Source organism: Psittacula echo (assembly GCF_963264785.1).
Source record: "Psittacula echo genome assembly, chromosome: 1".
NCBI lineage: Eukaryota > Metazoa > Chordata > Aves > Psittaciformes > Psittacidae > Psittacula > Psittacula echo.
The window spans coordinates 97,764,928-97,790,123 of NC_137735.1; the positions used below are offsets into that span (position 1 = coordinate 97,764,928).

The 25,196-nt window shown below is 48.1% G+C and overlaps 1 protein-coding gene across 1 annotated transcript; it reads right to left on the minus strand.

The window, feature by feature from the left end:
* Window positions 1-24,266, minus strand: LOC308225377 (sodium- and chloride-dependent GABA transporter 1-like; the record flags this gene model as incomplete). The annotated part of the gene is made up of 14 exons (XM_080626206.1): window positions 1-105; window positions 2,691-2,858; window positions 3,645-3,745; window positions 4,161-4,263; window positions 5,002-5,133; window positions 10,868-10,980; window positions 11,793-11,917; window positions 12,219-12,322; window positions 13,314-13,448; window positions 14,609-14,741; window positions 15,103-15,212; window positions 18,276-18,376; window positions 19,058-19,189; window positions 24,026-24,266. 14 exons carry the CDS (start codon window positions 24,264-24,266, stop codon window positions 1-3), a joined length of 1,803 nt encoding a protein of 600 aa, XP_080482332.1.
* Between the last annotated feature and the right edge of the window lie 930 nt (window positions 24,267-25,196).

Below are 25,196 nucleotides of genomic sequence, written 5' to 3' on the forward strand. Positions count from 1 at the left end.
CTAAACAGCAGCATCCGAGATCCTCCCGTTCAAAGACATCTTTGGCTGGAGGCCATTGTTCTGAGCGTGCACCTCTGGCCTGGGCTGTGTCATCTGCTGCAAGCGCTGTCCGGGAATGAAGGAGAGAGTGTGTCAGACAAGGGGACTGGAGCAGTGGTGGGACAGCCAGGGCATGGCAGTGGCTGAGCACTGGGATCCCTCACCGCAAGCCTCAGAGATGGCCCTACTTAGAGGGCGAGGGGATGGTGCATGTGGCAGGAGTTACTCCTCTAGCACCATTCAGCAATCCACTGAAAGCCTCTGCAAGTCACCTTTGCTTCGCTGCTCCACGAAGCACAGCAGCTCCTCTGTTTATCTGAATTACAGGCATAACTTATAACACAGGCAAAGTGTTACCAGGCAATACCAGCTGCAAGTAGGAGCAAGAGCAAGCTGCAATGTCACAGGCTCCCGAGCAGACCCACTTTCCCAGTTTCTGTAATTTTTCAGCTAGTGTTGATTATAAAGCAGAACTAACTAGCCACAGCAGGCTAACAAGGTTACTCTGTGCCACTGATGCAGATCAGACCAGTCCTCCTGCACAAACCTCTGCACCAGCAGCAGCTCCTGTCACCCTGAGCTGATCGAATGAAAATTGCAGAGCCAAGTAAACTGAAGCAAGAATGCAGGAAAACATGGAAGGGCAAGTCATTACTGGAGGTGTGGACTGAGCATCAGGAGCGATGAAGAAGGATGAATCACTTTTGCCTGTCAGGGAGAGACTGATGCTGTAAACTGCAGAAGGGAAGGCAGAGGAGGATTGAGCCTGACCTGAATAGACATCACCAAGTCAGGAAGAAGCTCCTTCCAGCAAAGGGAAACAACCTTCTATTGTTCAATACCACTGAAGTGGCTGTTGCTGGGTGAAGTCCCTGAAATGTTCACTGAGCCTCTTCTGCCATTCATGGTCTTCCCCTCCTCCACACACACACACACATTCATGCTCAGCAGGATCAAAACGACTTGTAATCTTTCCTGTCTGTCAAAACCACTTTATTCAGCATTGGCATCTAATTTCCCTCCAGCTCTAGCTCTATTACAAACTAATCCAGGATCTGTGCATATAACAGGCCAAAAATTCCCTCTGACACCAGCACAAACACACACAAGCGCCTACTTTCTTACTGCTGCCATCTGCTGCTCACTCCTCGGTCTATGAAGGATGGGAAGGAGGTCTGGGTCTCCTGATGTGTGGGGTGCTGTTAGAGAAAAGGGTGCACACCAGTCACTCACGCTGCTGACTGGTACAGATGGTTTGTGTGAATCGTAGAATCATAGACTCATAGAATGGTTTGGGTTGGAAAGAACCTTAATATCATCTAGTTCCAACCCACCTGCCATGGGCAATGACCTACTATTGGAATTGCTGCTGGCCTTCAACCCAAAATCACCAAAGTGACTTGACCCAACACCTTCCTTGAGTCTGCAGAAACACCAGTGCAGATTTCAACACCACTGGCAAGAACCTAAACTCAGCATCAGATGAGAGACCAGAAACTGGAAGCAGATCAGAGACACCAGCTCCTAAATCAGAGCCCATCCAAATGGAGAGCTGGAAGGAAGGAAAGTTAAATCCACGTGCAACTTGACCTCAGAGGTAGGCAGCCTGAAGCTGACCTCAGATCTGCAATTCCAGCTAAAACATTTCTGACTTACGTATTATTCAAAATACAGCATCCGTGAAGCAAACCCATGGGATTTACATGGCATCTGCTTGCTGTTGCAGCTGGGCTGGGAAAGACATAAATCAGCATCCCTGCGGTGACTTCTTATTCCTACAGCTTGCAGCAGACAGCACCAAGTCAGGGACTTTGTGCACAGTGCTCTCAAGACTGAATGTCAACACTGTAAATAAGATCTCACCAGTAATTACTAGGTCTGACATACAGGGACTCGTGATTCACTGCTACATAAAACCTTGCTCAAATTATCTAAGAAAATGTTTTAAACAAGATTGGAGTTGTGGGTATTGTGCGTCCTGCATGAAAGTCTTCCTTGCTTTTTAACTGTTATTCACTGAGTGTCCCTAGCAAAGCACATGGCAAGCTACCACTGTGCATGTCTCTGTCCCTAGCAGGTCCTAGCCCTGAAATACTTCAAGTTTCATGTTCTGGGGATGCTGATCTCCCTGATGGGAAGTGCCAAGTAACCGTGTGCATAGCAAGGGATTGCCAGGAACTGGGATTCCTCTGGGTTAAGAAACCTCAAGCGTTTTCCCAGTCCCTCCCAGTGCTCCAGTCCCCTGCATCAGAGATATTCAGCAGAGGAGGGCTTCCTTTTTGTGATGGTGGCAACACAAATCTCAATGAAGCACAGTGGACCTAAGGATAGACTACCTGAAGGTCTACACACTTGGCCAGACATAGCTAATGACATGCTGCACAGCAGTGCTCCCAGCCATTTAGACATCAGTTAGTACTCACTAGTGCTATTAAGTCCCCTTCAGCCAGCCCATGTTGCTGGAAGACATTCTATACACTGAGGCTGGTGTGAGTCCTGGAGGAGAGAGTGTGCAGAGCTCCTGCAGCACCAACCTGAAGCACTCCGACAGCTTTGTCAGAGCAGAGTCTGCTTGGTTCTCCTTAGGCTTAGTTCAGTGGGGGGATTACTGTAAGCAAAGAGTAGAAGAGGAGTGGTGAAGCTGCTCATACCTGCCGGAGGGTCCCTGTTGAGGTGAAGAAGCAGTACAGCATGTATCCTGGAATCAGTATCATGGAGGACAGAGCCATGAGCCAACCAATGCCTTGTCCCCACACGGGATAGACATATTTTCCCAGTGTCAGAGGGGTCATTTCCACCACACTGAAGAAGAACACGCCCTGGGAAAAGAGCACCACCATGGCAGGTGAAGGTGTGCAAAACTGGGGTCCATCCATCCCTTCTTTCCTTCACTATCCTCCTAGCTCCCAACAGTCTCACAGCCACCCAAGAGCTCCTTAAACTAGCCTAGATGGTCTCAGCCCACCAACTGGTAATTTCATATAATTTCTTATTGTCCTATGTAAAAAGCTGGAACTGGAATATCCCTGATTTCCTTCCTCACTAAACCACTTGGACTAGTTGTGCCCCCACACCAGCTCCTAAGCACATTAACAGGATCTTCACAGCTGGTCTCAGGAGCCTCCATTTTCCTATCACTGGCCTTCTCACACCATTCCCTGGACTACTTGTGTTGAAAACACAGGAATCAGCAAAGGCAGAATTGCTCTGCAGTCAGTTATGCTGCATTTGCTGCTAACTTTTGCTCTGACAAGTCTATCAGTGGCTGAGGCAGGAGCTGGAGTAGCTGAGAATCAATAACAGCTTTTTAAAACAGCAAAATATTTGCTTACCTTTTGGCATCTCAGAAAGAAAAATGAAGAACTAATGGCCTCGTTTAGATTAAAGAAATCACCTAGAGCTTTTCCTATGGGTGATTTCCAGCAGGCAGACTGAAAGAAGCTCCTTTTATCGGAGATGGGTGTTACTTCACCCATCTCAAGTCTGCCTAGGACGACCTTGCACCACACCTATACTGGGTTGAGAACAGTGTTTCCCCTACACTCCATCCAAACTAAGAGGCCCTTCTGGATCCACTCCTGCAGACAGGCTGTCCCATGTCTTACCAGGCAGACAAGAGGAGTGAAGAAGGCCCAGCAGATCTTCCACCACATGCAAGGTTTGTAGCCAATCATTTCTTCAATGTTCCTGTAAAACCTGTTCACACCTACAGGAAAAAATGAGTGTTGAAAAACCATCCCCTCTCAGCACCATGGTCATCACCTCTTCTCATAACACAGCACAGGCCAGCCACAGCAAGAGGGTGACACTGCTGTGGCGTGAGAAGCATTATCTGGAGGGGACGGGGTACAGAGACATAAAAGCAAATTCATGCTAGCAGCTTCCATGTTCCTGGTGTCCTCTTGAAGGACCAGAGGGCAGGATCCTAGGCATCTGCCAGTTTGTGCCCAGGTCTTTGTGGTGGTGAAGTGAGATGACAGCCTTCTGATCCTGATTTGATTGAGTTTTCAACCTAAGCTATTTTCAGTTGCAAAGTTTTCATTGGCTTGGCTGTGGGAGGCTTCTGAAATAACTCACCATGTCCATGGAGAAAACGAAGGAACAATGTCTTTTGTGCTTACCGTAACACCAAGAAATTGAGATGGTCTCAAAGAAGACAAGAAAGAGAAGACACATGCCACTGGCAGAGTAGTAATCAAACAGCTTGAAGACGTAAATGCCACCCTGAGAAAACAAAACCAGGGTCAATGAATTTAGTTATAGATTATGAATGACAATATCAGCTGACTGCTTGGATTGCTATTATCTGCATCTGCTGGCTTTAATGCTAATTTCCTTGGACAGTAGGGGCGGCGTTGCAATGTTTCCACTGCAGCCTGGTTCTCAGCAGCAAAACTGATGTGCTCTTGCAGACAATTAGCTGGCTTTTTCAGGCATGGCTAAAGGTTAGGAGAAAAGCAGAGATTCACTAGGATATCTTACTTTTCTCTGGTTTAGATGGACTAACTTAATTTAGTATGGTCTGCCCTCCCAGGAGTTTTATTAAAGCCTGGCCTCATCATGAACCTACACTGCTTCACAAAGAGTCTCCAGACCACTCAGCCCTAACCTCCACACATGAATTTTAGCTTCAGCCCCAGAGGTTCAGGGCCTCAACAGACTGGTCTTCTTTATGTTGTCTTACCCCTTTGCATCAAGAGTTCCCTCAGCTTGGGCTCTTCTGGCTTAAGCCGCTATTGTCAATAGAAAAAAAACCCAAGCCAGACTGACATGATGGTGGCAAAAATTACAGAACCGTCCTAAAACACTTGAGATGTATCAGTGATGAGCAAGCCCATTTCTACAGCATTAGGATGGCTCCTAGGATGCTGTCACTTCTCCCAAAGCTTTTGGTATTGCTGTGCTATGCCAAAGTGACCAGAAATGTGCCAGGAGTGGGAGTATGAGTATGGCCAGCTGTACCTGGGTGATGTTGGAGAATCCAATGAGATAAGAGATGAAACAGACTACTGCAATGAAGACCTTCTTCCTGGCTCTCAGGAGATGAGGATACTCATCCATCAGGGCTGTAATGAAGCCTTCCACGGTGCAGAACTATGGGAAAAGGTATACACCAAGGACACAAATTTATAAGTATCTTAGCTGGACATCACCCTCACCTACATTTAACAGCAGCATTGAGAACCAGCATTGCTTTAAGAGCTCCCTACAAATGCTAGAAAAGAAGGATGCATCTCTGCACAAAGTTGGTCTGAACCATCTTCTGAAAATGCCTCTCTCCCTCCATTGAATATAAAGGGAGCTAAAAGCACTGTGGTTAAATACCTATAATTAGCTGAGATAAATCTCTGCCTTTATGCTGCCATGGAAAGCCTCTCCTTTCTTTCCCTGAACCCTCTCGGGCCTCCCTGCCACTGCCTTGCTCCCGCATGCTGCCAGGCTGTCTGTCACAGCTGTGTGTCTGTCTGCTGCTGGGACACGTGCAGGACCTTGCTTGCTCTTCCTTTTTCATGTGTACTCTTCTCAGTCTATTGCAACAGCGCTTGTGCTGTTCAATGATCTAAAACACTCATTAAGGAGCTGCATTACCCATGGCCCAGTCTCACATGCATGTGCATCATAATAGTCCTTAATAACACACAGCCCTTCACGTCACTTTTTCAAGCACACTACATTAAATGCATGTAGCACATTAAAAGCCCATCCTCACAGCACATGGTCTTTCTAGAGCTAAAAACACCTGCGTGGCTTGTGCAGTGCTATACCAGGCACAGTATATTAACACTGTCTGCACCATAACACATAAAGACATCCCCATGAGCATAACCTTCAAATCAGTTTTCCTACTGGTTCTGTCCTATGGCATGTATATATATGAAGTGCATCCTTCTCTTCTACTTCTTGATATATTATGAGATTCACTTTTATATCTCACTCCCAGAAAACACTGGCAACGTAGAGCTCTCAGAGAGCACATCCTGCCTCTAGCAAAAATCTTGCGAGTTTTATGAGGGCAACAGGCTCCTGTCTTCCCTGGTCACCCTTAGTAAAACTGCAAGCCAGTGCAATGAAAATGAAAGAGGTGTCATTGCTCTTTGATGTCAGGGACATCCCTCTCCCTGCAACAGCGCTCTAAAAAGTGCTGGCATTTTAAATTCAGCTTTAAGTAGGGAGACTAGAATAAAAAAACCTAGAGTGGAGGTGGAGGTAGAGGTACACAGACTGAAAAGAGGAGCAGAGAACTGCAAAGATGTAAGGGAGGAAAGTGGAGAGTCTGAGACATGCCTATAGCTGGTCGTAGATGATGGAGAAGCACGCTGGCTGCTGGGGCTGGCTTCCATGTGGGACAGGGCAAAGCAAAGGGAGATGTTTCTGCCCACGGCTTTATATCCCCAAACAGCCAAAGCTCAGCAGCTTCAACTCAAGTTTTTAATGAGCTAAACCTTTTATGTCATGGATACAAGTGCTATTAAAGCATCTTTTACCATTTGGCCATGGGTTAAGCTGCCTTTAAAGTCATCGACAGCAAGCTCCTCACCCCATCCTACCTGGCTCGCTGTCTGGAAGACTCAGGACTGAGCTGCCACCACAGTGTGAAGAGCCAGAGTGACAAAAAAAGACACTGTTGAAAGCTATTCCTTCCACATGGATGCGTGGCCAGGCAGTGCTGGAGCCATGGGGCACCAGGCAAGGCAGAGAGGGAAAAGGGTTCATAGTGCGGCCAGGGGCTGTCAGGGGCAGAGAGTGGGTGTGAGCGGTGTCCAGCAGAGAAGAAAAGAAAAAGATGCCTCAGATAACGAGAGGGATTAAAACTGACAGCCCTTTGGTGCAGAAAAGGGATCAAAGTCAGGGAAAGCACAGAAGGAAAGAGAGGGAGATGGGTGATGAGGAACAGGGTTACAAAGTGAGTTGAAAACTCTTTTCCTCCTACCAAAATTAAGCTGCTATGTAATGGATGAGGTGGGGAACCAAATGGTGGTACGCTACTGCTTCTAGCCATAAAGCACTCAATGACCTTTGTACTATTTACTGAAAATTGCCTCATGCTAGCCTCAAGCTCCAGAGGTGATGCAGCCTGGAGGAGGCTCCCATATCCAACCCTGCGGACTGTGGCTTGGGGACCTTGGGGTCCATATTTCCCAACCTGCATAACCATCTTCAGGTGCTCGCACGAGATTAAGTAGGTGCCTTCAATCTACTTTCCAGAAAGTTTTGGTTTTCTCACCGTCTCCAGCCACGTATTTAGCATATGTGGCTAATATATTTAGCACATATTCTGTTCTTCCTCATGCCTCGTCCCATGATACCATTTCTCTACTAAATATTTTATTCCCATTCAGAGCCTCTTTTGCTCTTTTCCCCCTCTAGGGAATTAGTCATTACGCAAGCTGCTGTGTCTGATTATGTGGGCTTGGGAGTCAATATAAATGCCATCTTGGCCTGAAGGGAAGTCTCTCTCCCAACCTCTTCCAGTATCAGGGGCCACACATAGCACCCTGACTGGACCCATAGGGGGTTCAACCACAGCTAGCGAATGTGCAGCAGAGAGCCATGAGAGTGGGTCTTGCTGCTGACAGCTGGATATCCTCATGAATAACCTGTGAGAGACAGCCTCACATGGGACAGACTGAGGCTTGCAGTCACAAGGCTTGCTAGCTCTCCCGGGGACAAAACGCCTGACCTGGAAACTGGTAGGTTAAAAGAAAGCATTAGCATGTTATGCAAGAGGGTCTAGACGCAAGAGAGCTAAAGCCCGGGTGGATCAGAGGCAAGAATGTACATTAAGGCACATGAGTGGCAAGTGGGGGCAGAGGAGGGAGGTGCATGTCTATCAATATAGGTCATTCATGCCATTCAAGCAACTGCAGATGAGATGAGGCAGAGGTAGTTGTGCTACATCTGCAGAAATCTTGCTATCAAAACTAATGGGTATATGTGAACCTACTCCCACCATAGTTAAGGGGTTGGGTCTTGTCCCTGCATTGCAAACGTAGATCTCAACCCTATCTTCCTTTGCTATTGTCTTCCAAACATCTCTGCTGTAGAGATAGTGACAAGGGGCAGCCCTGCCCATCAGCCTTGGGGATGCAGGATGCAAGAAATGCCCTATGGCCCTGCCATGCCTCGTGGGCTGGGTTGCTGACCCAAATAAAAAATGGCTGCACCCCATCTGCAAATAATATTTAATCAGCACATAGCAAAAACATCTCTTTTGTTTTTGAACTAGACGCCTCAAAACACATGTGCAATTGTAGCTGTCATTGCAGCCTGTGCTATTTGTTTTATACACATAAGCTGCCATGCTGTTAATGGTGTGTTTTATTGAATCAGACCTCCAGCATGCAGACAGAAAGCTTCTTCACATGTATTTATCTGTGCTTTTCTAAAAGCTTGCTTTCCTTTTGATGCTTCGTTCCCTCCCTGTCCCTCCTCCTCCTCCAGGCAGTGATATCCCCCATGGACAGCCTGCCCTCCGAGACTGGCGGTCGGAAGGGACCTAGAGAATTTCAAGTGGTATTTCAGAAGCAAATGCAGCAAACAAATTCCACACAGTGCTTAGAGGGCTTATTGTCATGTCTCAAACTATTTACCAGGGCTGAGTGAATAATCCACCGAGAGTACTATTTTTTTTTTTTTCTGTAAATGTAGCTTCTTTTGAATCATTTACTTATATTTGAAATTATTTGCCAAAGAATGTCTGTGGTACTGCAGAGGTGAGCTTTATGGTGTGATGATAGGAGTGTGCCATAACTGAAATCCAGATCTGGTTGATTAGATTTTCCTGGAAAGCAAATGTGACATTTCGGGAATAGGTCTGAGTCTGATTAGAAAGTAGTCTTGGCTTTATGAGCACTACCTGTAACCCAAGAGAGCATCCATTTTGTACCAGCGGTTTGCAATGAAAGGAAGAGAGGGACCTGGGGGTCCTAGTGGACGGCAGGATGACCATGAGCCAACACTGTGCCCTTGTGGCCAAGAAGGCCAATGGCATCCTGGGGTGTATTAGAAGGGGAGTGGTCAGTAGGTCGAGAGAGGTCCTCCTTCCCCTCTACTCTGCCCTGGTGAGACCGCATCTGGAATATTGTGTCCAGTTCTGGGCCCCTCAGTTCAAGAAGGACAGGGACCTGCTGGAGAGAGTCCAGCGCAGGGCAACTAAGATGACTAAGGGAGTGGAGCATCTCCCTTATGAGGAAAGGCTGAGGGAGCTGGGTCTCTATAGTTTGGAGAAGAGGAGACTGCGGGGGGACCTTATTAGTGTATATAAATATATAAAGGGGCAGTGTCATGAGGATGGAGCCAGGCTCTTCTCAGTGGCAAACAATGATAGGACAAGGGGTAATGGGTATAAACTGGAACACAAGAGGTTCCACTTAAACTTGAGAAGAAACTTCTTCTCAGTGAGGGTGACGGAACACTGGAACAGGCTGCCCAGGGGGGTTGTGGAGTCTCCTTCTCTGGAGACATTCAAAACCCGCCTGGACACATTCCTGTGTAACCTTATCTAGGTGTTCCTGCTCCGGCAGGGGGATTGGACTAGATGATCTTTTGAGGTCCCTTCCAATCTCTAACATACTGTGATACTGTGTGATACTGTGTGAATAGCATGCCAGCATGGGGGAGGATGTGACAGACCAAGCACAGGCTTTTGAAGGACCCTTTGGTTTTGATGCAGTCAAAAGGGAGCCATGCTGCAATTCACTGCTTCACTGGGTAGCCACTTTTACGCTGAATTAGCAGAAAAAAAATTATCACTGCTTGTAAAAACACAGAGACCGTGAGTTATTTTGCTTTGTGAGGGGTATGAGGGGGGCAGGAGACCTTTTGTTACATCCAGCTGCTTCACCCTCAAATACCGTGTAAGGCCTACCTGATGGCAAAGCAGTCAGGGTACCCAGCCTTTTCCAAAGCATGGCTCCTTCCTTCTGCCAGGACCTACCCCTGCTCACCTACAAACCAGGCCAGGATGCTTCAGCTCTGCTCAGGGACACTTTTGTTGTCAATAATGCCAAAACATTGCATCAAACCACCATCCTCACACCATGGGAGAGCCCTGATTCAAACGTTGCATCACTGCCCTTCTGAGTGCAACCTATCAACACTGTGCCAGAGCACTGGGTCTGGTTGGAGGCTGGTACCCTGTGTGGGGATGCTTCTTCCACCTCCTGGGAGTAAGAAGATGGAGACTTTCTACCCTAATCTATGGAACTAAGCCAAAGTAATGACATTTTCTTGCCTCATCCCCCATTAAGGGATGGAGGAAATTGTGCCTTACAAGAACAAAGCAGTTATCACTTGAGATAAATCTTTTTCCTTTTTTCTTTGCTCCAAAATATTTTGTCAGGGATAGTTTCCCGTTAGCCCCACTTAGATAGAGCCTTTCAGCTCAGCTGCCAGAGTCACCCAGCAAGATGGGGACATGCTGTGCCCATACAGTAGTGCTGGCACTTCACTGGGGTCAAAAATGGATCTGAATGGAGATAAGCTTTCCAAAGATTCTCCCTTCCTAAGGAAGTGGTGACTGTCTTATAAGGCTGGTTCTGCTGGGCTGCTCAAAGCTGGTCAATACTCTTATTTTTCATCAGCGGCACAAAAAGGACTGGTGCATCTGGTGGTGGTCAGATACCACCACGCTTGCAGTATATGTCTACATTAGGGACAAGCACAGAGGTGATGACCACACAGGAGGATTTGTTTCATGCAATTGCATCTCACCATGAAGAGTAAGAAAAAACCCTGCTCTGCACTGTCCAAGATGCAGATGGGACACCACCATTTTATGTGAAGATATCTTTGCATGTTACCCCACTTTGTCTCTACATAGTCTCACCTGACTATCCAGACCCAACATCATCAGCATGGAGAAGAAGAGGATCGACCAGAGAGGGGACAGGGGCAGCTGTGTGACAACTTGCGGGTAGGCGAGGAAAGCCAGTCCAGGGCCTGCAGTAATGAAAAGAGGGATAAGCCCATGTTTATAAAGCATTTGATGGGAAGTCTGAGCTAAGGGATGCAGTTGAACAGAGAGAGTATGATCAGTCAAGAATTGCAGGCATTTAATACAGGAGCTAGAAACACCTGAGCCTTCACCCATGAAACATCAACTCGGTGGGGTGCACAAGGGTAGAATGGGGAGGCACTGGAGAAATTCTTTGCCTTTTCTCTTCCTACAAGCAAGAAAGTCATCAAATCATTGCTACCAAATTGAGCTGGAGCACTATGCTACAAAACAAACTGATATTCAGAGCTGGTTATAACTTTCCTGATGGTTTTGTTTTTTTCCATCACAAAACACAGTTTCTTGAGATAAAAGCTTTCTCAGGTAAGGCAGCAATTTCAAAATATGTTTTTCTGCAAAAAAACAGTGTCCCATCTCGGGTAAGAAATTATTCTGTGATTACAGCTTCAAAATTTTGCATGCAAAAGGAACTCCAAATGTTGATCACATCTACTGAAAACACAAGCAATAGCTATTCTCCATAGGGAGGTTTTAGAAAGCAAATGGCCTAAATATTTCACTGCAGCAAAAGCAGACGAAACTTCAGCACTGAAAGGAGGAGATCATTAAAAGCAGGTGATATCCCCTGCAGCCACAGTGTGATGAACATCAGCCACAGGTACCTGAGACCTTTCTTGGAGGGAGGGAATGCCAAGAGGGTTGCACACTTTGGTCCCGGATCTTAGGTTCATCCCATGCTCACTTACAAATTGCTCTCAGAGGTTGCTGTTGTATCTGAACCTGGGTTTTTGCTTACCGGAGGAGGCCAGTTCTGAGATTGACTTCTTCGTGATGTGTGACATGAAGCCAACAATGGAGAAAATAACAAACCCAGCAAACACACTTGTGGTGGAGTTTATACAGCAGACAATGATGGAGTCTCTGGAAGACAGAAAGAATGGAAATAAACCACCTGCAGATCCCTATCAGGAAGCCAGGAAGGAAGGGTGGGCTAAACAAAAGACCAAGCCCTCCCAAGAGCAGTTCCTGTGCCTTGGAGAGGTAGCATGGGTGACACGTTACATGTCTTGCAGGCAGGGAAGCCCCACTGCAGTGATCACAGTGTGCCATCACAAGCTGCATGTTGCCAACAAGGGGATGCTGGAGATCAGGCACCCCAAAATCACCATGCCCCCCTGCCTCACCCATGAGCCATGCAGGAGGCTGGTAAGAAACAACAGACCTGTAGACATTGTTGTGGAAAGTGTTGTAGCTCCCCAGAGCGATCAAAGACCCCAACCCCAGGCCATAAGAGAAGAAGATCTGTGTGGCTGCATCCATCCAGACCTGTGGAGAATGAGCCGAGAGAGAAGTGCAGCAGGAGTGACTCCATGCTGCAGGCACATGTCCTGCAGCACCTTGGCGCAGGGCTAGCGAGAGAAATGCTGCAGGAGCCACCTTGAATCCTGTAGCTATGTTATGCCAACCAGGATTTCCTAACATGGAGTCTCTTGTCCAAACAACTGCAGAGGACAGCTTGCAAAGCTGGTCCCAGTGCCCTAAGCTCTTAAAGCTTAGAAGGCACAAGAACAAGGGGCAGACTGATCCTTTCTTAATGGCATAGTATTTAAACAACTCTTCTGGTCTTGAGAGCCCCATTTCCAGGATTAGAGCCAATGGAACTGGCAGTACAGTTACAGTGGGCATACTGCAAGAGGGATCACTGGAACCCTTTGGAAATGATGGGTGTCCAGTTGTCCCCACTCACACATGACTGGTGACTACGGAGCCACGAGAATATCGCTGATGCAAAAGGCAGAGCCTGTGTGTCCTGAAAAACTTTGCGTTTGCAAGCCATCATGCTCTTCCTGGGTCCCCTCTGTGCTTCCACTGCCCAAGGCAACGTTACTGGCCACCGCTCACCATTTAAGCCCTTCCAAGAAAATTGCTGCTGTGTACTGGTGTGCTCGTGCTACTTCTGAGGCTCCCATGCCAGTGCACAACATCATCTTTTCTCTGGGACCACCAGATCAAGCCCAAGTCGCCAGCCCTGGGACAGTCAGTGAAATGAGGCATAGCTCAGCCCAGAGAGGAGTTTCCTTTATTGGGGAAATAAAGGAAACTACCCCCATCCCACCCTATGGATAACACTGCGTGAGTACAACAGAGGTGCTACACAGATTGCCATCCACAAAGGGCCTGCCCTTCAGCTTTGCTCAGTCTGTGAGGGTCATGACTGCTTGAACAGGGAACTATTCCAGAGGGTTTTTAATACTTAATATTGAAATGCCCAAGGAAGACTAATGCAGAGACCCCCAGGAGGTAAGAGCCTACAAACCTCAGAGTCAGAGAGTTTTCTGAAGTCAGGTGTGAGGTAGAAGAGGATCCCCTCCTTGGCTCCCGGCAGTGTGACTCCCCGGAAGAAGAGGATGAAAAGCATGAAGTAGGGATAGGTGGCTGAGAAATACACCACCTGCAAGAGATACCAGAGGAGAGAAACCATCAGCTCACCACTGCCCAGGAGCTTTCCTGCCCATGGTGGCGTTGCATTCGGTGTGTCCTCTGTGAAGGGGACAGGGTGCCCACACACAGCCACTTTTGGCAGCGTGTTTCCTGTCTCCTGCTCCCATGCTAGTGATGTTTCTGGCTGTTTGAGGTTTCTCCCTGCCAATGACACACAAGGACACACTAATCGCAAAAGTAGCAGGCTAAAGTCTGGATGAATTGCCCAAAGACAAGGGAATTGCACAGGGATAAATTTAGTCCACAGAAGTAATCCCTTTAAGTCATCACATCCTTACTGCAGAGCTAAAGCGTGTTTCTCTAGTCCAATGCATCAAGCAATGCGAGTCTTGACTCCACTGCTTCTTTTCAGCACTGTTTCAGGGACTTGTAGGTACATGCCACCCCTCATCACAGGGCCTGTACCGGCAACTGCCAGGGCTTTGCTGCGGCTGTGTAGCTAAAACCTATTTGAGAGCCACCAGGGAAGTTAACAGCTTAGATGACCCATGTCTGAAGTGCTTCTTTCTGATCTCTCCTCTAGATTATTCCTTTCATAATATTGTCCAGCTACACCACACTGTGCTCTGAATAATACATCTCAGCATCTCAGCATCACTGTTTCACTAAACTAAGCAATTACCTTTCTGCTGCGCTAGCCTGAAATGCTATACAGTGAATAACAACATGCTTCTGATCTGAAGGTCTCCCATCAATACCTAAAGGGCAGCAGGAAGATTTGCAAAGGAGGTTATTTCCACCAGCAGCATTTTAAGAGACTGTGATTTTCAAAGGCGGAAGCCGAGAGGCCTTGGTCTCTCAAAGGGCTGTCCCAAGGTGGGAAGTGTAAGTAATCTCTGCAAATCTCTTCCCAAGTCTCTTGCCAAAGAGACTGAGGGCTCAGACCTGTGACTTTACAGGGAAGAGCTATTTTCTATGATTAGAATGAAAAATACCATAAACAAGGTAGCAATTTTTACCACCGTGAAAGGTAAATGTCAGGTATTTAATAGCATCTACTGCAATTCTGCCTCAAAACACCATAATCTTAGTTATAGGCACTTAAACAAATTTGAGCCGAGAGAAAATTTCTATAGTGCAGCACTGAAACACCTGGTCCTCGCACCGTACCTTGCCCGTCCACTCCACGCCCTTCCAGATGGAGAAGTAGACCATCAGCCAGGCCAGGGCCAGTGTGCCAGCCAGGGGCCAGCGGATGGTGCCGGGCTCCCCCAAGCCTCCAGACATCTGGTGCATGTTCCTCCTAGGGGTGGGAGAAGTTGAGTTAAGGGGAAGTCCAGCCCCTGGGGACAGAGATCCTGGAGATGGCTGGAGGGTGAAGGGCCAGTTGCAGACAAGCACAAGAGACTGCAAAACCCTAAAGTGACATTGTGGTGGGGTAAAGGAAGTAGAAGAGAGGTGAAAAGGCTGTTATTCTCTTTATCCGTCTGACCTGCGGCTGCACAGTGCACGCCATGCCCACCCTGGCCGATGGTCAGCTCTGATGCCCTCCTGCCAAGGCTGACCAAATAAAGGTGCCAGTGGGCACAGCCACAGCCCCAGCAAGCAGGTGAGATGGCCACGGCGATGGGGAGAAACCTGGTGTAGGCAGGCTGAGGACGTACTCCCAGAACTCGGTGACAGCGCTGGTGAGGTTGGTGGTGTCGCCCAGGGAGTAGTTGGAGAAGCAGCGATCGGTGTTCCAGGCATTCCCGCAGCTCTGCCATGGCAGGTCCTGCACCGGCACAAGGAGAGCAGGGTTATCAATAACATGACATCTCCCAAGGGCAGCAGCAAGAAGCAAGATTTGGCTTCTTTCAGACTGAAACTCCATTTATTCTTGCAAAGAGGATGGGCATGTCCTCTGGATGGGCAGGAACCTTGTAGCCAAAATAATGATAAATTGTGACATGGATTTTCCAGGAAACAGTATCACGATGTGATTATGGGAATGCAATAGCTCCAATAAAATGTTAGCAATTCCCCAGATAGAAAGCCATTTCCAATTAACTGTTGGTAATTAATAGCTACTAATTAAAATAGCTACTGGGGGATATTGTGTTCGTAGTCGTTACAGCTTTAGGCTAGCTTCACTCAACAAGTGGTTGAAATTTACTTCGCAAAGAATAAACACTGATTTATTTCTTATATCTCATTTTTACCAAGCTTCAATGCTTAAAAAGCAATGTAGCATTGAGAATGGGAGCTAACAGTTTGTCTACATGAATAAACTACTGTAACATAAGCCCAGGAGTAAATTTAAAGCATAGTAGCTATTTCATGCAATCCCTGCCCTGATTATAAGCAGCACAAAGGGAGATGTTTACACAGTAGGTAGCAGTGTGACAGCAGCACACTGCTACAGATTTAAAACAATCAGCTCTGGCACTGCAAGCGATGAAACCACAGCATCAGGGCCTGCGTGAGCACGCAGGGCAACCCACCCATGCCATGTAGTGCCACGGCCGAGGCAACCCAACAAGAGTAGCAGCTTGATTCCCTGAGTGTAGTGCATGTAGATATATGCAGAATGGCTATTCTGGATGATTTCCCTCTGCAGAAAAGTCCTCAGGCTCCAGTTCAACAAAGCTTTAAGAATTCCTATTGATCCATGAGCACAAACCCCTTTAGAAATACTATCTGTGTTTTAAGTGCTTTGTGGCATCAGTGCCTTTAAGTGTTGCCTTCACCTGCCATCTAAATCAGTTCACTCTAGCAGATGATACCTCCTAACGTGCATGCTGGCTTGGCAGAAGAGGGGCTATGGTAGATACAGGCAGGGACACCCCAATGGCCACCCAGGTTGTTTCCACCCACCCACCCACCCACCGATTTTACTTTGGACTTGCTGTTTGCACTCAAGCAGATGCAATGACTCAAGCAGCGCTGACAGCAGCCCTTCAACCAAGCAGTTTGCACATCAGAGACTCTTATAAGTCTGCGCATCTCTTATAAGGAGGGGCAGGCAGAGGAAGGGTTTGTTGCTGCTCCATTTCCTCTGAATTTCGGAGGACAGGAACTGGGGAAGGCAAGCTGGGCTCCTATTCAGGTTCAAAACACTCCCAGTCAAATTTAGAAGGGGCAGGGGACAGGCATCTGGGCAACTTTGTTATTTGTACCTTTTGGGAATCTGGAGTTATCCCTGGTAAAAGAAAAGGTCGAAGGAGGTGATCCTGCCCCTCTACTCTGCTCTCGTGAGATCTCACTTGTATGTGTGTATTGTGTGCAGTTCTGGTGTCCTCAACATAAAAAGGACATGGAACTGTTGGAACAAGTCCAGAGGAGGGCCTCGAGGATGATCAGGGGACTGGAGCACCTCCCGTATGGAGACAGGCTGAGAAAGTTGGGGCTGTTCAGCCTGGAGAAGAGAAGGCTGCGTGGAGACCTCATAGCAGCCTTCCAGTATCTGAAGGGACGCTGGGAAGGGACTCTTCATTAGAGACTGTAGTGACAGGACAAGGGGTAACGGGTTCAAACTTAAACAGGAAAAGTTTAGATTGGATATAAGGAGGAAGTTCTTTACTGAGAGGGTGGTGAGGCACTGGAATGGGTTGCCCAGGGAAGCTGTGAATGCTCCATCCTTGGCGGTGTTCAAGGCCAGGTTGGACAGAGCCTTGGGTGACATGGTTTAGTGTGGAGTGTCCCTGCCCATGGCAGGGGGGTCGGAACTAGATGATCTTAAGGTCCTTTCCAACCCTAACTATTCTATGATTCTATTCTATGATTCTAAAAGGTCTTGAGCCACACATCTGGAGCTGCCTGTGCAGATATGAGCACTGTCACCAGTCAGGTCTGACACCTGAATGTACCAAAGCCTCATCCTAAGTTACATCCTTCCCAGGGTGTAGCTTAGGATGGGTTCCTTTGGGGTAGACTTCTGTCCATTTAGGAATCCGCTGAGGCTACACTTAATAATCCATGACCAAAAATTTTGCTCTCGACCCAGGAGCCTACAGTGGGTATTGGTGATAGAAGCACAGCTGGGAACACTAAACAGACTATTTTACCAAAAGTCTTTATAGGCACTTGAAATCAAAAATTGGAACTGGATATACAGCATTCAGAACAGCGTTTCAGGTTTATATCTAAATGAAATGAGAAAAGATCTCATTTGAACCATAGGGTTGATATCTTTAAGGTTGCAGGTTGCTCAGAGAGTTAGGTTAAATAAATTATTCAGCCACCAAGAAGTTATTGTGGGGTATGATTCTAACCTTGTATGGCAGAAGACCCTGCAACAGAGGAATCCACTATAAACCCCAATGCCAAAGTTCATGCTAAGGGACAGTCACAAGCAGATGTTTAAATGCTTTCTGAATCATTTTCCTAAGCAAAAAAAATCCTTGGGATTTCATTTATCAAGAGAAGTGTAAGTGAGGACTAATTGAGGTCATGACTAAGTCCTGGGTAATAAGAACATGTGACAAAACCAGTTGTGGAAATGTGCAGCTTAGATTCACACAGCTCTAGAAATACAACAGAGACACAGTGAGTTTTAAAGACTAACATGAGCAGGAACAGTTCCGAGAGAGGGGATGAGACCATCCCCTTCAGAGGAATATCATCTCCAGAGGACAAGCATCAGTGCCGATCAGCACAACAGCCTCCAGAGCTGATGAACCTCAGAGCTGATGAACCTCTTCAGGAAGGGCACAGCAGGGTGCTGAGAAAGGCTCATTGCACAAACTACAAGCAGGTAGCGCACGTTTTGTGGCACAAACAACTCATGTCCCATAAAGCAGGGACTAAGAACCCAAAACACACTCAATGCTGTGCTGCAGACATGTCTGTGACTCACCACAGTGAAAGAGTTGAAGAGATAGTAGAGAGCCCAGGCAATGATGACGACGTAGTAGATGTTCAGCCAGAAGGAGAGAACCATAGCTGCCAGTCCAACTCCTGAGAATGAAGGCAGAGAGCAGCATCAGACAAGGTCTCTGGTACCCATTTGAGCTCACAGGCACCATAGCAAATTTTGTGGCAATGCCAGATAAAGCAAATCAGCTCATCAACACAGCACATGTTAGAGTTACACTGTGAGCTGGTCAGCAAGAGAGGCTCATTCCCTCAATCTCTCATCCACCCATTTCCACTGGGTGCTGTCTTACAGTATGCTGCAGGTACTCTGGAGACAGAGCTCCATGAAAACAGGATCTGGACACTTCCCTGGCAGAACTGATTTCTCCCACATCCAAGGCATTTCTAAATCACCACTAGTTTCCAGGCTGTAGTTACTCCATACATGGCAAAAGGTTCATGTTCCCTGTGTCCAGCTCTCCCATGCAGTTAAAGTAAGCCTCCATAGCGAGGATTGGGTCAGGTCTTTTGCAACCAGAGGCCCTCCACTGCAATCCTGCTGCCCATGAAATGCCTTCTTACCACACAAGATTGCTTGAACATAGCACAGTGATGTTAGCAATTGCAGACATCAAGGTGAAGGACAGCTTAGTGAAGACAGAGGGAAAAACCTCCCCTCACCTGCGCCCCATCTCAGTCCCCAGGGATTTGCTGATTTGCTTCCCAAAAGAGTTTTTGTCTGTAGTTATGTGCCATTACCTTCACAAACTGACAGTACAGTACCTTTAAACATAGGAGCTAACTTCCAGACTCCCAGTCCACCGACAGAGGTATACTGGCCCAAAGCAGTTTCTAGCAGGAAGAGAGGAATCCCAGCAAACACCAGCGTCAAGAAATAGGGGATGAGGAAGGCCCCTGAAAGAAGAAGCGATGTTACCAGGCGGCTACCCCTTTTGCCATGAAGTATATACCTCCGGCTGCAGTTTCTTGCTCTGCAGCACGCAGGTAATGAGGAACAGACTTGCCTGGATGTGACAGCTTACAACTGCAGTTGGTATGTTCAGTGAGTCCTCCCATGAGATCACCGCTGCCTTCCCCTGATCTGTTCATATCACTATGGGTATATATGTATCAATCATATATATGCATATACTAGCATCACTAGCTATGTGATGCCAGTCTCACTTTGTTGTTAGATACTTAGGCAATGCTAAGCCCAATCTGACAACAAAACCAAACGCTTGGACACTGACACTGGTAACTTCTTGTTGGTATCTTCTGTCTTACCTGCAGCAGCTCCCAATTCTTTAGCTTGTGTTAAAAGGGCACAGGAATATCTGGCAAAGGCCACTACTTACTTTGTTTACAGATATTTTAGTCTCTTAAGGAAACTGTGGCTAAGACTGTATTTGCTCTATACACCTCCCCAGCCTTGTTCTAGGTTTTACCCTTTTAAGTTCCTGGCAAAAATACTGTTTTTCTCTATGGGCCCCATGGAAATCATCTGATCACTAGAAATTAGTTAATGCAGCCATTTACTAGAGATATTACTTGAACTCCGTTATTAGAAGAGCAAATAGAGTACGAGAGCCTCGCCATGTGATTTGAAGGCTGTACATGTTAAGATCATCCTGACTTCAAGGGCTTGGGCTTGGGACAAAACTCATTTCCCTGCTTCCTCATGCATGTGCTGGAGCATGCCATCATTCCTGAGGAGGACAAACTCTTGGCTGCGGAGAGAAAGGGGACGCTGTTCAGAAGCAGCTGGCCGTGTTTGGGCCAGCACTGGTTTCTGCACTAGCCAGGGGGCTGAGCTGTCAGCCTGAGTCTTCTTCTCCAGATACTAGTGGTAAAGCAAGCACGGAGCCAGCAAGCACAGCCACTCCGGAGCACTGCAGCCCAGCTTGCAGCTGGCAGAGCCAGGCTTCAGCAGCTGCTCTCCGTGGGCTGGGAAGCAGTGAGGCACAGCCAGGGATGCTGGCTCAAGGGACACCCAGCTGGGGACGCCTGCCTGCCAAGCAAGGAGCTGAGCCCAGCTGGGAGAGGCAGGTGCCAGCACCCGGCATAGGAATGCATGGGAGGCAACATGCAAGAGGAGCTAGCTGGCAGCGGGTGGTGGGGAGAAAACACGCTGCGGGCCAGCAGCTCGATGACCATGAGCCCGAATCACAAGCTGGCGTGGAAGCGCAGGCTCTCGGCTTCACCAGCAGCCTGGCGTGGAGGAGCAAACAGCTTTGGGCATCACTGCCTGCTCAGCATCCTCCCCTTGCTAGCTGCCACAGCCTGCAAGGTCCAGCCTCCTAGGAGCCCTGCAGGTCTGCTCCAAGGACACGGATGCTGCCTTGCTACTGCTGCACCTCTTTGTAGAGTTTGGAGATAAGGATTATCAGCAGTCACAGCGCTTTGCTCACTTCTGTGCAAGCAGCTAACGAAAATTTGCCACAGGCCTGACGATCGTGCATTTTTCATCTACAGCAAGCCAGGAAGGCTTGCAGGTGAAAGATTCTATTAGACTGTTGAGAAAAGGAAAACACAGACTTTTGGACCCAGGTCATTTATCCTGGCTTGACAAAAATCCTCTGGAATAAGGGAAAATCTAAAACCAGGTTGCAGCCTTGAACTGAGGGCTGTTGGCAATGACGCTGCCATTCTGGAGGGTCAGGTCCCTGAAGAGGCACAGGTAGCATCCCTGAGTGCCATAAAGCCCAAGGGGAAATCAGTTCTGAAATGTATACCTAAAGTTTGCATGCCTGTGCCTAAATCCTTGGCACAGAGAGAAAGGGATGGTCTTTAACCTCCAGCCCCGGATGAGCTGCGGAAAGGTCTGGTTCAGTTCCTGGGCCTGCTACAAATGACTGTGTCACCTTGGGACAGTCCAAACTTGTCTCCAGAGCCCATGGGTGATGGTGCTGGTCCTGCCTACTCAGGGCACCAGCTCTTGGAAGCAGGGAAAGGATCACAGAGCACCTGGCCCTCACTGTGCAGCCCCAAATCTGCCTGCAGCCTCCAGCTCCTGATGCACGGCAGTGCAAGGAATAACAATTAATCGTCAAAACTGCAAACGCTGCCCACAAATCAAAAGCTGAGCATTACAAACTGTTACATGCCATTGCTTGGAGTCTTGTCGTGTAAATGAGAAATGCATGATGCTTATTTAAAGAAACGCTCTTTTCTCAAGTTATTCAAGCTCAGGATCACACAGACAATTTTTAGTACCTTCTGATATGCATGTAGAGTCAGTTTAGACCGGTAGAATCCTGTCGACATCAGAAGGACTGCATGAGATTAACAATTGGTGTAGAGCTGGAGTGTTAGTCATAGCTAGGCACATTGAGCAGTGTGCAGGGCCAGAAGGGAGCCCGGGCATCACTTTGGGTAAAGCCTGCTCCCACAGCAGATGGGCCTTGCGCCCCTGGGCTGCTGTATATACCCTGGCTGAATATCCCCTAATTACATGCCCGATTACAATGCCGAGCAAATCACCCGTGAGCCGATACAATGTGACAGTGGTAAGCGAGACGGCAATATTTCCATTCAGTTCAATTTGCCTGTGCATAATGGAAGCAGCCCACACGACCGCGCTCTGAGCAGCGCGCATGCAGCACACTAAAATTAGGCTCCCACCCACGGTCTGCTCTGCTCTGCTCTGGAGGCAGAGCCAAGACAGTGCCCACCCGATCGCGAATCAGATGCCGTGCGACCCTTCCTCGCTGCTCCGCATCGGCTCCCGGTGACGCTTTCGTGCGTCAGCTCTCCCGCCTGTCTCCAGCATCAGCAGCCTCCACTCTCTGCTCGTTATTGCTGGCTATGGGAACAGTCATGCCTGCGAACAGCCAGACCGGGTAGGGGTGAGCGGAACGAGCCATACAGGCTGACACGAACGGCACGAACCAGCAGACAGGGAAGGGGTTTTGAGAGGACACAGGCACCAATTGCCACGTTTCTTCTGCCCTGTGTTTTTGCTTGCAGCCAGCTGATCCCTCTCTATGCCTGCAGCTCACCCTGTGTGCCATTGGTAATGCTAATAATAGTGCTCCACACCTTCACAGCACCCTCCGTCCTAGGATCTCAGCTGACTTTATAAGTAGGACTGGTTTTAGCTTCAAAACACCCCTCATCTAATTACAGATCTTGTCACCGCCACCTCTGTGTGTGAGGAGACAGAGCCACAGGCAGCACGGATTGAGTGCGTTTGAGATGGCACAGCAATCACAGGGCAGAGGCTGAGATAAAAAACAGTGCCTGGGACTTAGCCATGGGGCTAATGTTGTATGAGGAGGGCTAGTGCAGTCAGGTGCCAGACTGTGGCTAGATAAAAATGGCAGAACTACACCATGGCTCCGGCAATGGTGGCACAGGCTCCCCTAGGTAGGCCTGCCTGATTCCCGTAAATCTCACCCTGCTCAGCTGCACACTCATGCCTCTGCATGAAACTATACTGAATTAGTCAAAATGGATAACTGTCCAGTCTCCTACTGGGACTCACTCCATGTGCTTCAAAGAAAGGGCCAAGATCCCCCTAAATGCCATGGAGTTACACGGACGGAGCACTGCAGGGAGCTAGACCACTCGCCACTTTCCCAGTGGGGGAAGAGAAGGGCATCCTATACCACCTACAGCACAGACAGCAGAAGTGGGCTGGTGATATGAGGAGAAGTCATGAGAGCCAAAGACAAAGTGGGTTTTGAAAAGGGAATTCAAGGCAAAAGGAAAAGAAAAATGATGTGGAGAAGCAGTTTGAGAAGAGACTCTCAAAGGGGAGCTGAGGCACAAGAATGTATTTTCTGACTTGATCCAAGACACGCAGAAAGCCTGTAGCTGGGGAGGGAGTTGATCTCTGAGGTCTCGTGACTTCTAGCCCAGCACTGTTTCCTCATCTGCCTGCCTTTCTCTAGCCTTGCAATGGCTTGGCAAAGTCCCAGCTGAGAACTGATAAGGGAAGGATGAAGTGGCACAATAATAAAAAGAATGAAAAAGCTGGTGTTAGCTGTCCGCAGAGAAGGGCACTGCTACCAGCTGCATCACAGCTACTGCAAGTCCTTTGCCAGCTGCTGCCTTCTCTTGTGGCCTCTGTTTTCCAAACATTAGGATTAAGATGGAGACAATAATTGTGACCCTTCTCACAGCACTAGTAGTAAGTCAAAGCTTATTTCCTTCCATAGATGATGACATTTGTGTTCTGTGTACGTGTACATGTATGCATGCATGTATGCGTGCATGTCCATACATGTATGTATGTATGTATGCATGCGTGTCCATACATCTACACTGCTCTGCTACGGTCCATGTAAAGCTTCTAATCAAAACTCCTCAGAGATGTGACTCAAACTCAGACGCAAAACTGTTACCCTTTAAGAATACTCTAGACAGAGGAGAAACCCACTATAAACAGCTATAACCTGATTTCCCTGGGAATGCGCCGGCATCCAGCTGGATGCCTGTGTGAATTCATGTTTATCTTTGTACATAGATGAGGTCCCAGACACTCGTTACTGTAGCCCTGCAAACTCGAACTGTAGAAGCTTCACAAAACTCTAGCTTCTTATTTCTTTGGGCTGCTTCTTCCCAATCTGCACTTGCTAGTAGCCCACAGACTATGGGAACTGTTCTGCTGACAGCTTAATAACTCACATCATGGGGGAGAGCTCTCATCCAGGTGACCAGCCACTTGCCCAGACCTATACCAAACAGAAGCCTGTTCAGGGGACAAGACTGCTCAGGGATGAGCACAGTGCTGTGCGTTTCTCTCACCTCCTCCATTCTTGCCGCAAAGATACGGGAAGCGCCAGACGTTGCCCAGCCCAATAGCATAGCCCACGCAAGACAGCAAGAAATCAAATCTTCCCTTCCAGGAACCTCTGTCTGGGATCTCCTTCTTCTTCTTCTTGGTGCTCACAGCCTCAGGGGTGATGGGCTCTGACTCCTCCAGTGCTGCCTGCTTCACCTCAGAGGGAGAGCTGAGCTCCACGGAGGTGTTGTCCATCTTGCCCATCGTGACTCAGATGTATGGCCGCTCTTGTTCTGAGGATGGATGAGCAGGAAGGGCAGCCTCCACCCTGGCCAAGCACAGATGAAATGGGAAGCGCTGGGCAAAGCTCCTGATGAAAAAGATGAGAAAAGAAGGTATCCTGTGTTAGTGTAGTGGGCTTAAGGGAAAACCTTGCTGGGTCTGAGGTGGACTCACTGGATAGACTGGTGCGCATCAGTGCAGCCTATCCATGACTGTCTGCTTTCAACAGAGAGAAAGAGAAGGATAATTTTGCCTTTCTCCACAGCTGCCCTTCCGAGGAGCCATGTCATATAGGCTGCTAACAACAGGCTTAGACCAGGTCGTTACCAGCACATAGCAAACCCCTCAACTCTCGTCTCCTCTTCATCTCAACAGTGCTCTGCAAGAAAAGCTCCAGGACCAGCGTGCATGCAAGGAAGTCATAGTCTGTCATACCCACCGTAGAGCAGTCCAAGCAGACAAATATAGCTAGCATGTCTGAGTGACAGTGTAGAAGGGCATCCCCCAGGTCTGGGGCCCAAATCTGAGTGCACCAGATTTGGTGCATGGATGCCATGTGAGATTGTGCATGGCTGTGATAGCATAGCTCGCAACAGCAGCCCCACTACGGACATGCCCCACATTGCAATCCTGTGCCCTAATATCCTGTCATAGCAGTGACAAAGCTGTGATCACAGCTGTGCACCTGCAATGCCTGGCAAAGAAATCACTGATCTACTCAGCACCTCCTTGTACCTCATGTTGCGTGTGATTGATATTCAAATTGCCAGGTGTATTCAGATGATGCTTGCTAGTGACTATAGGCAGCTTGTGAACCGTTGGAATCCCACTATGTCAGGGCTCCAAAGTCCTGAGAATTAATTGTATGAGTCTGACTAAACATTTAATTAGTATTTCCATTCCTTTTAGGCC